The following is a 15,025-nucleotide window of genomic DNA, read 5'->3' on the forward strand; positions in this document are numbered from 1 at the left end:
GTAAATCTTGGTGTCTTGTGTGATTGGTTTATTATTGCCTTGTTATATTTGTTTGGTTGAATTACTTGCTGCCTTACTATCATATTGCTTGTGGTTGTTTGTCTTCTCTTGGTTCAAATCGAAAAGGGAAAGTATAGACTTGGGTATTCTTCCGCTGTTATCCTGTCAGGCATTCTTTGTTAGTGCCTTGTCTTTCCCAACATAAATAATGTAATTTTTTACCGGAAGAGTCAGATGACCCCGTTGCCCCAATTTGGCTCCGCCCTTGGCGGTGAATTATGAACTTCTTAAGGCATAATGTTTTGAAACTAAACTTTTCTTCTATGATTGAAGTTTTATAGGAACTAAAGTATAGTTTTTTTTTGTTTTTTGTTTTTAATATAGCTTGTGGGTTATAATGAACTTATGTTGCTAACACCATAAGTTCAATAGAAATTATGAAGCATGATTTATATTATATGGCAATTCTTTTGATGGAAAAAAATAAATTAAAACTGCTAATTTGAGTTGGAAAAAACAAATCACCTCAAGATAAAAGAATCCATGCAAATGACTCATTGACAAAGCCACCACTATCCACAAGTACACAAAGGGTTCGAAAGGCTAACAATGAATTTTCGGGCCGCCTGATGAATAACTTTGAAGCCCAAAAGAAAAAATTCCATGTGTGAGTGTTTGACCAAAACTATTTATTGCCTTAGCTAATGTAGACATATTTGCATTCCTCAGTCACATACTCCCTCCATTTAAAAAATAATATCCCTATTTTCTCTTTAGTTTGTTTAAAAAAAATAATCTCTTTCCTTTTTTGGTAATATTTTAATTTTAACTTTTCACGTGACATGTTTAAAACCACAAAATTAAAGGGCATTTTGATACATTTGACATAACTTTAATTTAGAACCAGAAGATTAAAAAGTCTTATTTCTTCTCTTAAACTTCATTCCAAATCAAACTAGGTTATACTTTTTGAAATAGAGGGAGTAGTACTCTTTTGGACGGACAACTATTTAGGTTTAGTACTTATTAAAAAAAATTACTATTTTCGTCTATTTGTATTTGTCATATTATATATTTAAAGAGTTTAATTAGATTATAATAATTTGATATTTAAATAAAAAAATTTAGATATTCAAAATCTATACGAAAAGTACTACTCCATCCGTCTTATTCTATGTGAGTTAGTTTGACTTGACACGAAGTTTAAGAAAAAAATACGTAAGATTTTTTAAAACTATGGTCTAGAATGAATGATAAATGTGGTTGTAAATCATTTCATCAAGGGTAAAATAAACATTTTATAGTTACATTGTTACTTAATATAGAAATGTGTCATTCTTTTTGAGACACACTAAAAATGAAAGTAAGCCACATAATTTGTATATCAATATGATGAAAAGATACATAAAATGTTAGTCAAAATTTTTATAATTTGACTCTAAAAAAATAATAACAATTAAAAATTGTAATTTTTTTTAAAACACGTCTATGAACATATTACAAAGCAATATAAATGATATAAATGTATTCTTTCTTTTGGTTCGATTGTGTTTAATGTTTTTCGTTTCATATGAAACTTTCATATGAAACTAATTCAAATATTATGATAAATTTCTTACTTTTTATAAAAAAAACAATTTATCTGATAAGTTTAATTGATTTTTCGGTCAGGTGCAGGTTTTCTATGAACCGTGTCACAACCATCAGGGCAGCGTACAGCTCACGAAGCAAAATGTACTACACTAAAGCGCTGTCGATAAAAGACTGTCCCATTTCCAATTTAATTCACTCCTTTAATCTTCTGATATATAAACAGTAAATCAAAAAACTCCAAATCTTCACTTTCTTTGTAGAATTCATTGATCAAGATCTGAAATTGTGATCTGAAGAAAACGCACAAAAGTTTCAGAGTGAGTGAGAGAAGTGAAATGGCGATGGCGAGGGTAAGCTCTGGCCTCGCGTATCCGGAGCGATTCTATGCAGCGGCATCTTATGCTGGGTTTGATGGATCTTCCGACTCCTCCACAAAAGGTGTCAGCTCCAAATTCTCAAACGACGCTGCTCTTCTACTATATGCCCTCTATCAGCAGGTTCTCAACATTTTCTGTCGGTTTCATTTACTTCTGATGTTCTACGCATTCATGATTTCATTTATCTACTTTGAGTTCTTCAAATGGCTTGATCTAGTGCTGCATTATGTAAATTGTACTTGTAATCTTCATTTGTAATTGTTATGAACGTCTGATTTGTTGATAATTCAATTGGAAAGCGTGTTTGGAATATTGTTTTGGTTGAAATTCATGTAGATCTAGATGGTTCATGTTAAAATCACATCAAACATAGGCATTGCATGAATGCATGTAAATATAAAGAAGACTCTATAGGAGTTAGGATTGCCGAAACCGTGGAAATTGGAAGGCTGAGTTGAATGCTTGTGTTGTTTATAATAATTTAGTGGAATGCACAACTCTAGCATGTTTTGTAAGATGTAATTTTTGCTTGACGTTCTAATTGCAGGCAACTGTCGGACCTTGTAAGATTCCTAAGCCTAGAAGTTGGAGTCCAGTAGAACAAAGTAAATGGACAAGGTTTGTTTTTCTTTCTTTTTTCCTTTACGATTTGCATATCTAAGCCTGATAATGTTATTCTAGGATAAGCATACATGCTTGTTGTTCTTTGTCTCTTTGTAACCTGTAGTTTGATTCTACAATTCAACTTGAGAAGATGGTTCTTTGCTGTCATTGTCAGTAAGAAACAAAATCTTATTAGACAGTGTATTCTCTGCAATCTGTCTGCTAATGAATAAATTGTTACTATTTGTATATTTTAAAGGATCGGTGCAAAGACTTAGATAATACTATATTAGAGAGAGTGAGAGAGAGAGATGTCTTAATTCAATGTATATAGTTACGAGTGCAAAAGAGGGGATATGTGTTTCTTCTATATGTGGACCCTATTGCTGAAGTACTTATGAGTTGCATTGGTTACCGTCAGTCATGGCTGATTAACACGTCCAGATGACTACTTATGAGTTGCATCGGTTACCGTCAGTCATGGCTGATTATCATGTTCAGATGACTGAAGTTCAGTGCTAATGGGGCTTGACGATTTGAATGATCTAATTACTGACCGAACCATTGTTGGTAAACTGATGAGATAAATGGAAGCTGACCACTAAAATGAGAATGAAACGATTGATGGTAATGATTTTGTGAAATTCGTGAAATAATGACAAGGACCATGTGGCTTTTAAGCAAAAAGAGAATAGTGAAGCCCATGCTTCCTCGAGGTGAGCCACACAACTCACCAGATTTACAAAAATTATGACATGAATTTTCTCGACTGCTACTAAAAGCACTAATTAGAACATCACAAACGTACTGATGACCATATTAATATGACAATATTTAAATTAAAGGTAGGCATAAGAAGTATTGGAAAGAGGTGATTAGACACGTACAACTTCAGCTTACCAAGTACATGACTATAGATATGAGGATATGGAAGTCAAGGGTTAAGATAGAAAGTTAGTTGGTAGTCGAGCGTCGTCTAGTTTTCCTTTTTCAGTATTGTTATTATTACTCTCCACTAATATATTTTTTATCACTTGCTGTTTCCTTTGATTCGGTTACCATATTATGTATTGTAGTCACTGTTCCCTTCTCCTTTATTTTTAGCATAACTTCCTTACTGCTGTATTTCCTTTCCATACTTGTTTCTGATATGCTTTACTTGGGCTGAGGGTCTATCGAAAACAACCTCTCTACCTTCACTAGGTAGGGGAAAGGCTGCATACCCAACACCCCCACCTCCTCACATAACCCATTTGTGGGATTACACTGGGTTTTCTGTTGTTAAAATCAAAATCAATTTTTGACTTTCAATTAATTAACCAAGGAAAACAAGAAAAAGAAGTAGACGAAGGAACAAGAAAAAGGAAGAAAAGAACTTCGTCCAAAAAAAAAAGAGGAAGAAAAGAAATACAAGTTGTAGAAAACACTCGGCGATTTCTTTCCATCTGTTTGGTGGACAAAGTTACTTGGTACCTGTGCTGGTGGTAGATAGCAGGTATGCTATGGAATTGATCGAGGTACCTGCAAGCAAACCTGGGACAACAATTATTAAAAAAATGAAGATGCAACAAACTCAAGAAGAAGAAGAAGAATACATGAAAACAAAGAGAAGGCTTAAACATTGCGGGGTCGTTTGGTAGAGTGTATTAATATAACGCAAAATAAAGTGTATTAGTAATGCTTGCATTAGCAATGTATGGATTAGTTATGCTTGCATTAATTATACATAGATATGCATTTTTTGGTTTGATGCATTAAAAATAGAATGCATTGCATTAAAAAAATTATTTACAAAGATACCCTTCACTATGATGGTGGAAAAGATATAAAAAAGGTATTGAGGGGCAATGCATTAAAAGCATTGCAGTGCTAATACCTAGCAATCCATGGTATTAGCAATACACACCTTAATGCACATTAGAGTGGATAACAATAATGGTACTAGTAATACACAAGGCTAATGCATGCATTATTTTTTTTAATACACTCTATCAAATGACCCCTACCTCTACTCAAATAGCCTTTTTATTTCCTCCTCCTTTTCATCTTTTAAGGCGATTGCGTTGAATGTTACTTATTTCTTCTTTTGGCTTAGTTAGTTAGCTAGAAGTTGAGTGATAATCTATGTGCCACCTTTGATTGATTGATCTCTCATTCCTTCTCTTATTTAATTTGATCTTCTGTTTTACATATGATCTTAGAGGTCAGTGCAGATCAGTTCTTTCCTACCTTACTATACTAAGTATTCCCATATCAGTGATGTGGCTTTAGCTGTGTACTAAAAGTTTCTTTTTTTATTTGTGAAGCTGGAATGGGCTTGGAAACATGGCTTCCACAGAGGCAATGCGTCTTTTTGTGAAAATATTGGAGGTTTGTGTAGATCTAACTCTTCCCAACTCTCGATAACTTAGGAGTATGAATTAAATACGTTAACATGTTTTGGTAGGAGGAAGATCCAGGATGGTATTCAAGGGCTTCAAACTTTGTTTCAGAGCCTGCAGTACAGGGTGAAAAGAATGTGAGTGTATGTTAATTTATACGATTCTCTTCTTAAGCCACTTTTTTCTAGTTGTTTCGTGCATCTGGACCTTTTTTAATTTGATGTCCCCAACTTCTTCTTTCGTGCAGAATGAGACGATAACAGAGCCAGTTACTGAAAATGGAAATGTTCTTCCTGAGATAAAAACTATTCCTGCTGAAAAGGGAAGCTTGTCAGAACCTCAGGATAAAGATGTTGTATCAGAAGGCTCTGGTGCAGTTGGTGTGTATGACCAATGGGTTTCACCTCCTATATCTGGTCCACGGCCAAAACCTCGATACGAGGTAGTATTTGTTTTGCACTCTTTGGTTTTTAATTTAATTTTAATTCTCTTAAACTCCCTTCTTCAAATTTTTCATCTCCTTTCACAGCATGGGGCAGCCGTTATTGATGATAAGATGTATATATTTGGAGGGAACCACAATGGACGCTACCTTAGTGATCTACAGGTGGGTGAACTGTCTGCCCAAGGTGGTCTTTGATATCTCTAGGAGATCAGTGATGATTTCTTGATCATCAGTTATGAAGTTTTTCTCATGAATCAGCAGATTTTCTATATTCTAGCTAATACCTTTTGGTGGATGTGCTTGTAAGCTTGTTGTTAGTCTTTAAACTGTAGATGTTTGCTTTTATATCTTGTTCTATTCTGTGATTCCATCTTTCCTGATAAAAACTAGCTTTTCTTCTTTGCTAGCTGGGTATTTGAATTCTCTAATAAGGTTTGAGGGTCATTGCAGGCTTTGGATTTGAGAAGTTGGACATGGTCGAAAGTAGAGGTTAAAACATCTGGTGAGGCTTCTCAAGCGCCCGTAGCTCCCTTTGCTGGTCACTCCCTGGTTAGTACATATATTGGTTTAATATAATGGTGGTCACACTCATTACTGTATTTGCGCAAGGATTCAGCTCATTTAAGTTTGAAATTTCTCTTAGCTCATCAAGTTGCATTCTCTCTCTCTCTCTCTCTCTCTTTTTGCTTTTCCTTTTTTATTTGGGGTTTTCTTTTTGTGTTTCTAGATACCATGGGGAGGAAATAAACTCATTTCAATTGGTGGACATACAAAAGATCCTTCTGAAACTATGCAAGGTTCGTTCATTTTGTTTAAGATTGGTTTCATTTGCTTTGACATTGTATATGAGCAGTGTATGCCATGATGTTTAGTGGCAAGTTATATACTAACAGCCTAAAAATTGATCTGAAGTCTGATCCTACCGGGAAGACATGCTAATTGGTCAGTTGGTTATATTCACTGTGATTGTGTGCATTCTCTTTTCTTGGCGTACGATAGCAAACTTACTGCAGAAATGAAGCAATTTTTTTGTGCTTATACTTTTCTAATTTAGGTCGCTTGTTTGAGTTTCTCATTTACCCCACAAATTGTTTCCGTGAATTCTTTGCTGGACCTCTGAGAGAAAATTGCTCCTCCCTCTCTCCATCCTTTTTTTTTTTTTTTTTGGAATAATGCGCTTGGTAAATCAGTTCTGTGATGCAAGATGTACCCCCCTAAGCCCCTCCTTTATGTTTAACTTGTAGGAAGTGGAAAATGTCTTATGTAATTTTTGGAGATTGTCTCTGTGACTCTGTAAAAGTTGCATATACTTAGATGGTATTGAAGCACAGCAGCTAACTTTTTTTTGATAAAGGTAACATGATTTCATTTATCACATACCACAGAGGTACTTAAAATACAAAAAAACACAGCAAAGCTGCTACATTCTCAGTGCCTCAACAAACTCCAAGTACTGACAAATGTTATCTACCATGCCTCTAATATACCAAAAGAATAAATTCTGAAGACATCTATTTCTTACAAAAGACATGGCTTTTTTGATTTTCAAAACATCTCTTATTCCTTTCTAACTAGATTGTCGAAAAGATGCAAACAGGGACAGTATGCCAGATTATCTTTAAGTTTTTACTGACTTTCCGATTCTAACATACCAACAAGCCTCTCACGTTTTATGGCATCACCCGTTTACACCACTGGTTAGAAGTACTACAGCTAACTATTCTTCAACTAGTTGTCATCTGCTATATGAAGCCTCTGTATCTGTTCTGCTGATCTGTTAGAGCCCATTTCGTTCCAATACTCACTAATTGGGAGTTCTTTAAGACGAGATTTTCTGTAACCAGGTTCTGACGTAAGTGTAACATCCACTAAGTCTTTTCCAACTAGTTGGTTTTGCCTATATGGATTATTTGCTTCATCATTTTCTGCTGTTGGTTCAGGGGTCCTTAGAAATTGTATGTCTTTTGAGACAACTTTTCTCCCTGGGAGTTTAGGTGTATGTCATTTCATGTTACCACTTCCTATGATTATAGTTTTGCAACTATTGGCTGGTGCATTTGGAAGTCTACATCTGACATGACAGATTCTCTAAGACAGCTTCTCTTATTTTATCTGCTGTGTGTAGACTTTGCATCCTCAGTCATATGTGATTAATTTTAATTTTTTATGGCTTAATGTCCATATTAGCATGCACATTTTACGAGAGCCATGAAAAGGTGCAATATTCATTTTAGTGTAGCATTGCTTTCACAGTTGTCCTGTGGAACTTGCTTTCCACTTTGGTATCTTCCTATCACATAGCACTCCTAGCACTTCTCCATTTGTTCTATTTGGTAGCATGTTAGTTGACTTCAAATCATTCAATAGCTCAGGTACTTGCCTAGGGATTGCTTCATCTTGGTGTTTGTGTTGGTCTTGCTTTATGACTTTCTTCTTAACAAATCTTAATTGCTGGTGGTGATTAGAGAAATATTGCTATCAACAGATAAACATCTATTTTTTAGAATCTTATTCACTTGAATATTTGTTGTGCTTAATTTATGCTCCATTCATTTGCCAGTTAAGGTATTTGATCTGCAAACACATACTTGGTCAAACTTGAAGACTTATGGAAAGCCGCCGGTATGTCTGTTATGCCATGACTCTTTGCCCTTTGAGTTCTTTAAGTTTCATGACATCCTTGCTTCAGATTTTGATAACTACTTCTTTTAGATGATTCCCATCTAAAGTGCTGTTTTCTTCATTACATTCAGTTATAAGATTTGATTTCCTTCAGGATTTCCATTTTCATGGTTTCTTTTGTCATTTTCGCACTTTCCTGTGTTTGGTTCTATGGCGGAGCGTAAAGGGGGGAGGGGGTTAAGGAGAGAGAACTTAACTAGTCTACGTTCCAAATGAGTATTGATATTTTGGTTAAAGTTGTTTGGTAGGTTGGAAGATAAGTAAATGTGATACACTTACTCTTGCTTTAGAAAGATGGGAAAATTGAAGACAACTTCTCCAATTTTACTTCATTTTATAAAACACTAAATTGCTTGGACTCTTCACTTTTGGTGCCGCACCAGTGCCGGTGTTGACGTGGGGGTGGGATTCATACCAGATCTGGTCAACCAATTCTGGGTACTTTGACAAAAACTGTCGGAGAAATTCAGGACAGATAAAAACAAAAGCTGAAGTGAAATTGAAATTGAAGAAAATGGAATACCTTGTATATATAAATTTCTATGTAGTCCTTTTCCTTTTATCTCTGTTTGGATTCTCCTCTTGATCAACATTTTCTCCTCATAATACCTTGTAAGTTTTCCATATAATGTCTCATAATTTCCCTTTTTCACCCCAACTAACATAGCATGGGATTAACATGTAATTGGTCATCTTTGGTCTTATCCATTTTAAGTGTGAATGAAAGAAGCTCACTAATTATTTTGTACTTCTCGTTTGACTAAAAAATAAAATTCCCTTTTGCTTTTGCAGTTATCTCGTGGAGGTCATTCAGTTACCCTTACGGGAACAAGCTTAGTAATATTTGGAGGCCAAGATGCAAATCGATCTCTTTTGAACGATCTTCACATTCTAGACTTGGAAACCATGACCTGGGATGAAATGGACACATTGTAAGATTCTTTTAGGAAGTTAAAGCATCTTTGTTTTCCCCTTCGTATTTTCTTGCTTGCCTGTTGAAGGACAAACAAGTTTGTCTCCATCTGTGTGTCTGTCGCAAGCTTATGCTTTTCACAAGAGATAACCTTGTCAGGCTAGCTTGCTCCTAATGTTTGTGTGTGTAGGTACAATCCCAAGTCAAAAATGTTGTAATTAAAAGAGAAATAATCTGTGTATAATATTCTCTATATCTTCTCTTTGAAAGCTTATCTCTACAAGCGCTTAGCAGCAATATACCTTTATCAACATGCAATAATCCTAGTGGTTTTACCATTTCATATTATGTAAACTCCTTATTCATTCACCTAGCTCTTTTTTGGTAGGGGGGTGGCTCCTTCTCCAAGGTCTGACCATGCTGCCGCAGTACATGCTGAGCGATACCTTCTCATTTTTGGCGGGGGCTCTCATGCTACTTGCTTCAATGATCTGCATGTCCTTGATTTACAAACTGTGAGACAGTGCATTCAGTTTTTAGCTGTTGCCAAACTGCTCAAGTACGATTCTTTATATATAACGGGTGATTTCTATATATTCTACTTATGTAGATGGAGTGGTCAACGCCTACTCAACAGGGTGAAATACCAAGTCCACGTGCTGGCCATGCTGGTGTGACAGTTGGAGAGAATTGGTTTATTACTGGTGGAGGCAACAATAAGAGTGGTATGCATTTGTCCTCTTAACAATTTGCTCGGGATCACAACAATTCTAACTTCCAAGTTTTTATTCTTGAGAATAGTAAATGGCAAGCTCCTCTTAAGTGCATGTTGTGACATTTGCATGAACAAAACCTCCTCAGTGTTGTTTATATTAGGATCTTGTACTTTTCCTTTTTTTTTCCTTCCAGGTCTTATTTACCTTTTTTAGAACTTTAGAAGTCACTGCTTAAATACTGACATTATGCCTTGTAATGAAGAATCAAGACAGTTTTTTTGTCATAACATTTGAAGGCCTTAATCTTATAAGAGATGATGATATAACCAGTCTTTTTTTTTTGAGGGGTGGGGGGCGCAAAAGAGTAATCATTCAATCAGATAAATTCCTCCTTTATGGGTCTGGGTGTAGTTTCAGATCGTCTCATGAATCCCTTTTAGCAATTGTGCTATCTATACTGTTGCAATGTACTTCTGCTAGTGTGAAGTGTCCTGCGTTGTTGGAGAACTGCAATCAAGTGGTTCCAATCATTCCTGATTTCCATCTTAAAATATATTTCATCTATGCTCACGTTCACATCTTTTTTCGTTGTGTGATTCTTCCATTTTAAAATTCTCTCCAGGGAGAAGGTAGAAATGGCTAACTGTGCAACCCTTTTTTCACAAAGGAAGCGAATTCTAGTTCCAAAACATATAAAATGTCTGTTGAACCTGATTCATGGTAGCATTGGGCTTTTTTAATGCTATGAAAGGTAGCAAATCAGATTCAAGTGCATTTTTTTGGTTATTCTTCTTGGTCTGTATAGGAAGTAGTTTGGTCTTTGTATGACAGGAACTTTAGTCAGTGAGGAAGTCATTTTAGTTTCTTGGTTCTGATTGTTGGTGAACTTGGAGAAACTATGCTTATCCAATAGGACATAATTGGTCATTACACGATGTAGGCAATTCCGTGAATCACTTTATTGTTGCTTCAAAATTGTTAATTTTTGTTAACCAGTACAAACTTCATGTATTTATGTTATTTTCCCACTCTCTTGTACTTACTACAGGGGTGTCTGAAACTGTTGTCCTCAACATGTCTACACTGGGTTGGTCCACTGTAACAACTGTTCAAGGGCGTGTTCCTCTTGCTAGTGAGGTATTTAATGTTCTGACTAGTGTTTGGACTTCTAAATCACTAAATAGTTTATTTTTTTCTAATTAAGCATTTGGTGGTTAGGTTACAAAACCTACTTTTGTTCTATTATAGTGATGGTATACTAGAAGCTATCTTGATTGGACTATCCTAATTTGAGCTTCATGTCTGTAATATTGATATGGTGCATGTAGCTTTTCGTCGTACTTTTTTCTCTTCAATATTTGCCTTAGTTTCTGCTCTCGAGGTGTGGTCAATACTCTGGTCTAATCTGCAATATGTATCAATGTGACTTGAGGTAGTGGAGTTGGACTTGCAGAAGATTATCCAGCAGACTTCATGAGCAGTTGTATTGTCTGATCTCCTTCATCCCTGATATTCTGTGGGTGCTGAAGATAAGTTTGACTAAAATCCAAATTGACCATAGTATCAAGATAGCTCACTCTCAGGTGTTACCAGCTTACACCTAAACGGTCAAATGACTTGGTTGAATAGTACAGTTCTGAAACTAGATTTCGTTGTTGGATACAAAATTAAACAACACTGAAAATTGTTAGAGCTTAGAACTCTTGATGAACTGGAGCAAAACTTGTTTGGTGTTCTTTATTACTGTATGGACACTCATCACATGAGACAGAAATGTATACTTCAAACTTGAGATTGTATGGATTTATCATTAATAAATAACGGCATGTTAGTTTTGAGCATTTGCGGAGTTCGATAGTTTGTTTCTGTATATCTGAATGTTAAAATCTTATTAAATTGTGCATTATAATAATTCTCGTGTCAACAGGGCTTGAGTTTGGTGTTGTGTTCATACAATGGTGAAGATATCCTAGTTTCTTTCGGAGGATACAATGGGCGGTATAGTAACGAGGTGAGGTTGCTAATAATTCTTCTTTTCTGGTACAGATGAACTTTTTTCTCACCTTTCCACTATCAGATCAGACCTTATATGGCAGCTTGTGGGTTGCTTGGTTTCTTTATCCCTGTTATGACTACTTAATATCTTTGTTGTGGCTTTGCTTTATTCTTTATAAGGTCAATGTACTGAAACCGAGCCACAGATCAACTTTGCAATCTATGGAGACTCCTGTACCTGATAGTGTTTCAGCAATGCAAAATGCTACTAATGCCACGAGGGATTTGGAGTCAGATATTGCAACAGTCCAAGAAGGAAAAATAAGGGAAATTGTGGTGGACAACATTGAATCTGAACCAATGGTATTATGATATATTAAATCTGTTATCTTGCATTAATTGTTAATGATATGGATGTGAGTTTGGTTGCTTGGCTTTAGAAAAAGAACTTCGGTTTAGTTTGTTTAACGTCTTTTATACACAGTTGGTATGTTGGTCTATAAAGCTGGAGTTTGAAGTCCAGATATGATTTGTACTCTGATTAGAAAATAACTATGCATGCCTTAATCTAGTAGGTGAAAGGATGTGCTTTTCAAGCTATGAACTCCATTGAAGTGCTCAGCTCTGATTGATTGGATCCCTTCAAAGAGATATAACCCATTGCACCTACTCTTATCTAATTAGAATGGCAAAGACTATGAATTTATTTTGGATATGTAGCTTGGGTTTGGACAGGTACACAGACATGAGTCCAAGTCTAGCAAACTGATGAGTTTTATAAGTACACATGCATGTACTTAATGCTATTTATATGGGATCAAAATTTCTCCCTTCTCTTGTTGCAACTGATAATCCACTACATTGTCACGTTCTTTTTTATATCAGTCACAATACTTGTTCTGTACGATCATACTCTTCACTGCTATCATTTTGTTTGTTTTCCTCGTCTTTCCCTTGAGACTTGTTCCTATGTCTCATCTTGCAGGTGAACAAAGTTGAAGAAACTAGTGAACGACTTTTAGCTGCCCTCAAAGCTGAGAAGGAAGACTTAGAGTCATCTCTCAGCAAAGAGAAGTTGCAAACGCTTCAGCTGAAGCAAGACTTGACTGATGCTGAGGCTCGCAATACAGATCTTTATAAGGTAACTACTCCTTCATTTTGATAAGTCTGCTTCTCAGAGTGTTGGCAAATACTTAGGCTGTTTTATCTTCTTTCTAATTTGATGGAACTTGGGCTTACATATTTCATCTTGGTTTTCTTCTTTCTACTAGTATCTTTTGCACTTTAATAATGCTTAGTGAGTTATTAGGCTACTTGTAATTTATGGTTCCCTTCCGCAAAAAAGTGAATTTGTCTGGAACTCTGGAACTGTTCTTCCAAGGCACCTTTTTTTCATATTTCATCTGTCTGTATTCCATTTTCCATTGTAGTTAGTTCCTGGTGTATCTAGATTAAGCAATTACTAATTTTCACTGTTACTGCTGAAGAATGATTGAGTCACTCCCCTTTTTTTTTTCCCGGTTTCTTAGTCATAATAAAAACAATATCAATATTAATGTGCAGAACTAGTGTCAAAAAAGCATTTGGTGACAGGGAAAATATCTGGCATTATGCATCCTTTTTGTGATTTGTTGTTTCATGTGCAATGGTCTCTTTCTTCTTCCAGTGGAGGTCCTTAATTTGCTTCCTGGCAATAGGGACACGACTGGGCATGATCCAACAGTAACATTCAGTTTCAATTATGATTCTCTTAATTATGCAGGAGCTCCAATCTGTACGTGGTCAACTTGCTTCTGAACAATCCAGATGTTTCAAACTAGAGGTATGGAATTGTTAAATTTATGACAACATATTAAAGAAAACTCCTGTTTACACTTCTTTTTAAAATCCTTTTGTGGTGGGTGGGTGGGGGTTTTCCTGACTCTTATATACTGGAGAATTCCAAAGCTGAGATTATTATGAGGTATTGTAACTAGATGATGAAGATTTACCATATATTCTTAGCATATTATGTCTCCCACTGTACACCCACACCTACTCATGATACATGCATATTGTATGGGAAGTAACCAAGTTTAAGCTATTTCAACAGGTTGATGTTGCGGAGCTAAGACAAAAGCTACAGACTCTGGAAAGCTTAAAGAAAGAACTTGAGCTACTCCAACGACAAAAGGCTGCATCAGAGCAAGCCTTAAATGAGAAGCGAAGGCAGAGCTCTGGTGGAGTATGGGGATGGATTGCTGGAACTCCTCCTAATCAACAAGATGATGCTTGATGCAATTAGTTTGATAATAGAAAACCAGTTTTCATTGATAATTTTTTTTATTAAAAATATTTTTATTTTGTTAATTGTTCTTTTACAGATAGAATAAGGTATGGAGTCGAGAATTCTTTTAGGGTGGAGGGAAGTAATGTCTTTTGTATCAAGGCAGGCGGGACTTTTGTTGTATTATTATGAGTGGCTACTAGTGCTACTTATTTTTTGGTCGAGTATTCACCAGAACTATCCTCAGAAAGAGAATTAATTGGTAACAAAGTATAGAACTACTTGTTATGGGGTTTTCAGGTATTTATGGATTTTTGTAATGCATTTCGTCTTACTGTATTTGTCTCATGGAAAAGCTAAGAGTTATTCATAGAATGTAGTATGAATTGTATTACTTTTTTAGCCTATGGTTGCATTCAGTTACTTCTTGTTTAAACTGTCATCCTTGGAATATCGACAGAGAAGATTATGGGCAAGGGATAAAATTGCTAGCTTCAAAGAAACTGTTGGTTAGACTTCAGTTCAACGCTTTTTAAGCGTTGAAACTAATCCTATAATTAACTAATTTCGTATTTAGATAAAAATGTTGAGATTGATAGTAATAGATAACAAAGTATAAGACATATTTAAGACAAAACAGAACTTAATTCTTTTTCGTCACGTTATAGATCTTACAAAATAAAATTAAAAAAAGGCAGAAGTTTTGAGTGGTACATTTATGAATTTTCATTAACTTTCACTTTTACTAAATACGTAGAGAAGATTGCCTATAAGTTAGGTACCACTTTTAACTTGTTACTGTATGATGTGGCACATTACTTGCTATGTCTATTTCTCAGGATGTTGTATTTGGATGATGGAGAGGAGATAATTAATGTTAATGAGAAGTCATTTCTTTTTATTGTATGATGAAATTGTATTTTTATGAATATATATCAAAATATTCTGACAAAAATGAATTTATATATATTTCTTTACCAAACATACCCTCAATGCTTTTTTGGGGGGGTTAAACACCCTCTATGTTTCTAAACTTGAGCATCAAACATTAAAT

General features: G+C 35.3%; 1 protein-coding gene across 1 annotated transcript; it reads left to right on the top strand.

Annotated features, from left to right (window-relative positions):
• The first annotated feature begins 1,783 nt into the window (after positions 1-1,783).
• On the top strand, positions 1,784-14,353 carry LOC107008076 (acyl-CoA-binding domain-containing protein 4). The gene is made up of 18 exons (XM_015206981.2): positions 1,784-2,090; positions 2,518-2,588; positions 4,880-4,943; positions 5,020-5,091; positions 5,202-5,396; positions 5,484-5,561; positions 5,850-5,948; positions 6,127-6,196; positions 7,960-8,021; positions 8,874-9,013; positions 9,383-9,509; positions 9,605-9,719; positions 10,759-10,847; positions 11,638-11,721; positions 11,886-12,068; positions 12,691-12,846; positions 13,468-13,527; positions 13,798-14,353. Exons 1-18 carry the CDS (start codon positions 1,929-1,931, stop codon positions 13,978-13,980), a joined length of 2,010 nt encoding a protein of 669 aa, XP_015062467.1. The 5' UTR covers positions 1,784-1,928; the 3' UTR covers positions 13,981-14,353.
• Positions 14,354-15,025: the final 672 nt, after the last annotated feature.

This window comes from Solanum pennellii, chromosome 1 (genome assembly GCF_001406875.1).
Source record: "Solanum pennellii chromosome 1, SPENNV200".
Lineage (NCBI taxonomy): Eukaryota > Viridiplantae > Streptophyta > Magnoliopsida > Solanales > Solanaceae > Solanum > Solanum pennellii.

Excerpts from the sequence above, each read along its gene's own strand:
- LOC107008076 (XM_015206981.2), top strand. The coding sequence starts at position 1,929 with ATGGCGATGGCGAGGGTAAGCTCTGGCCTCGCGTATCCGGAGCGATTC. Across the intron at positions 5,397-5,483 it reads GGCCAAAACCTCGATACGAG|CATGGGGCAGCCGTTATTGA; the intron begins GTAGTATTTGTT and ends CTCCTTTCACAG. Across the intron at positions 12,847-13,467 it reads GCAATACAGATCTTTATAAG|GAGCTCCAATCTGTACGTGG; the intron begins GTAACTACTCCT and ends TTAATTATGCAG.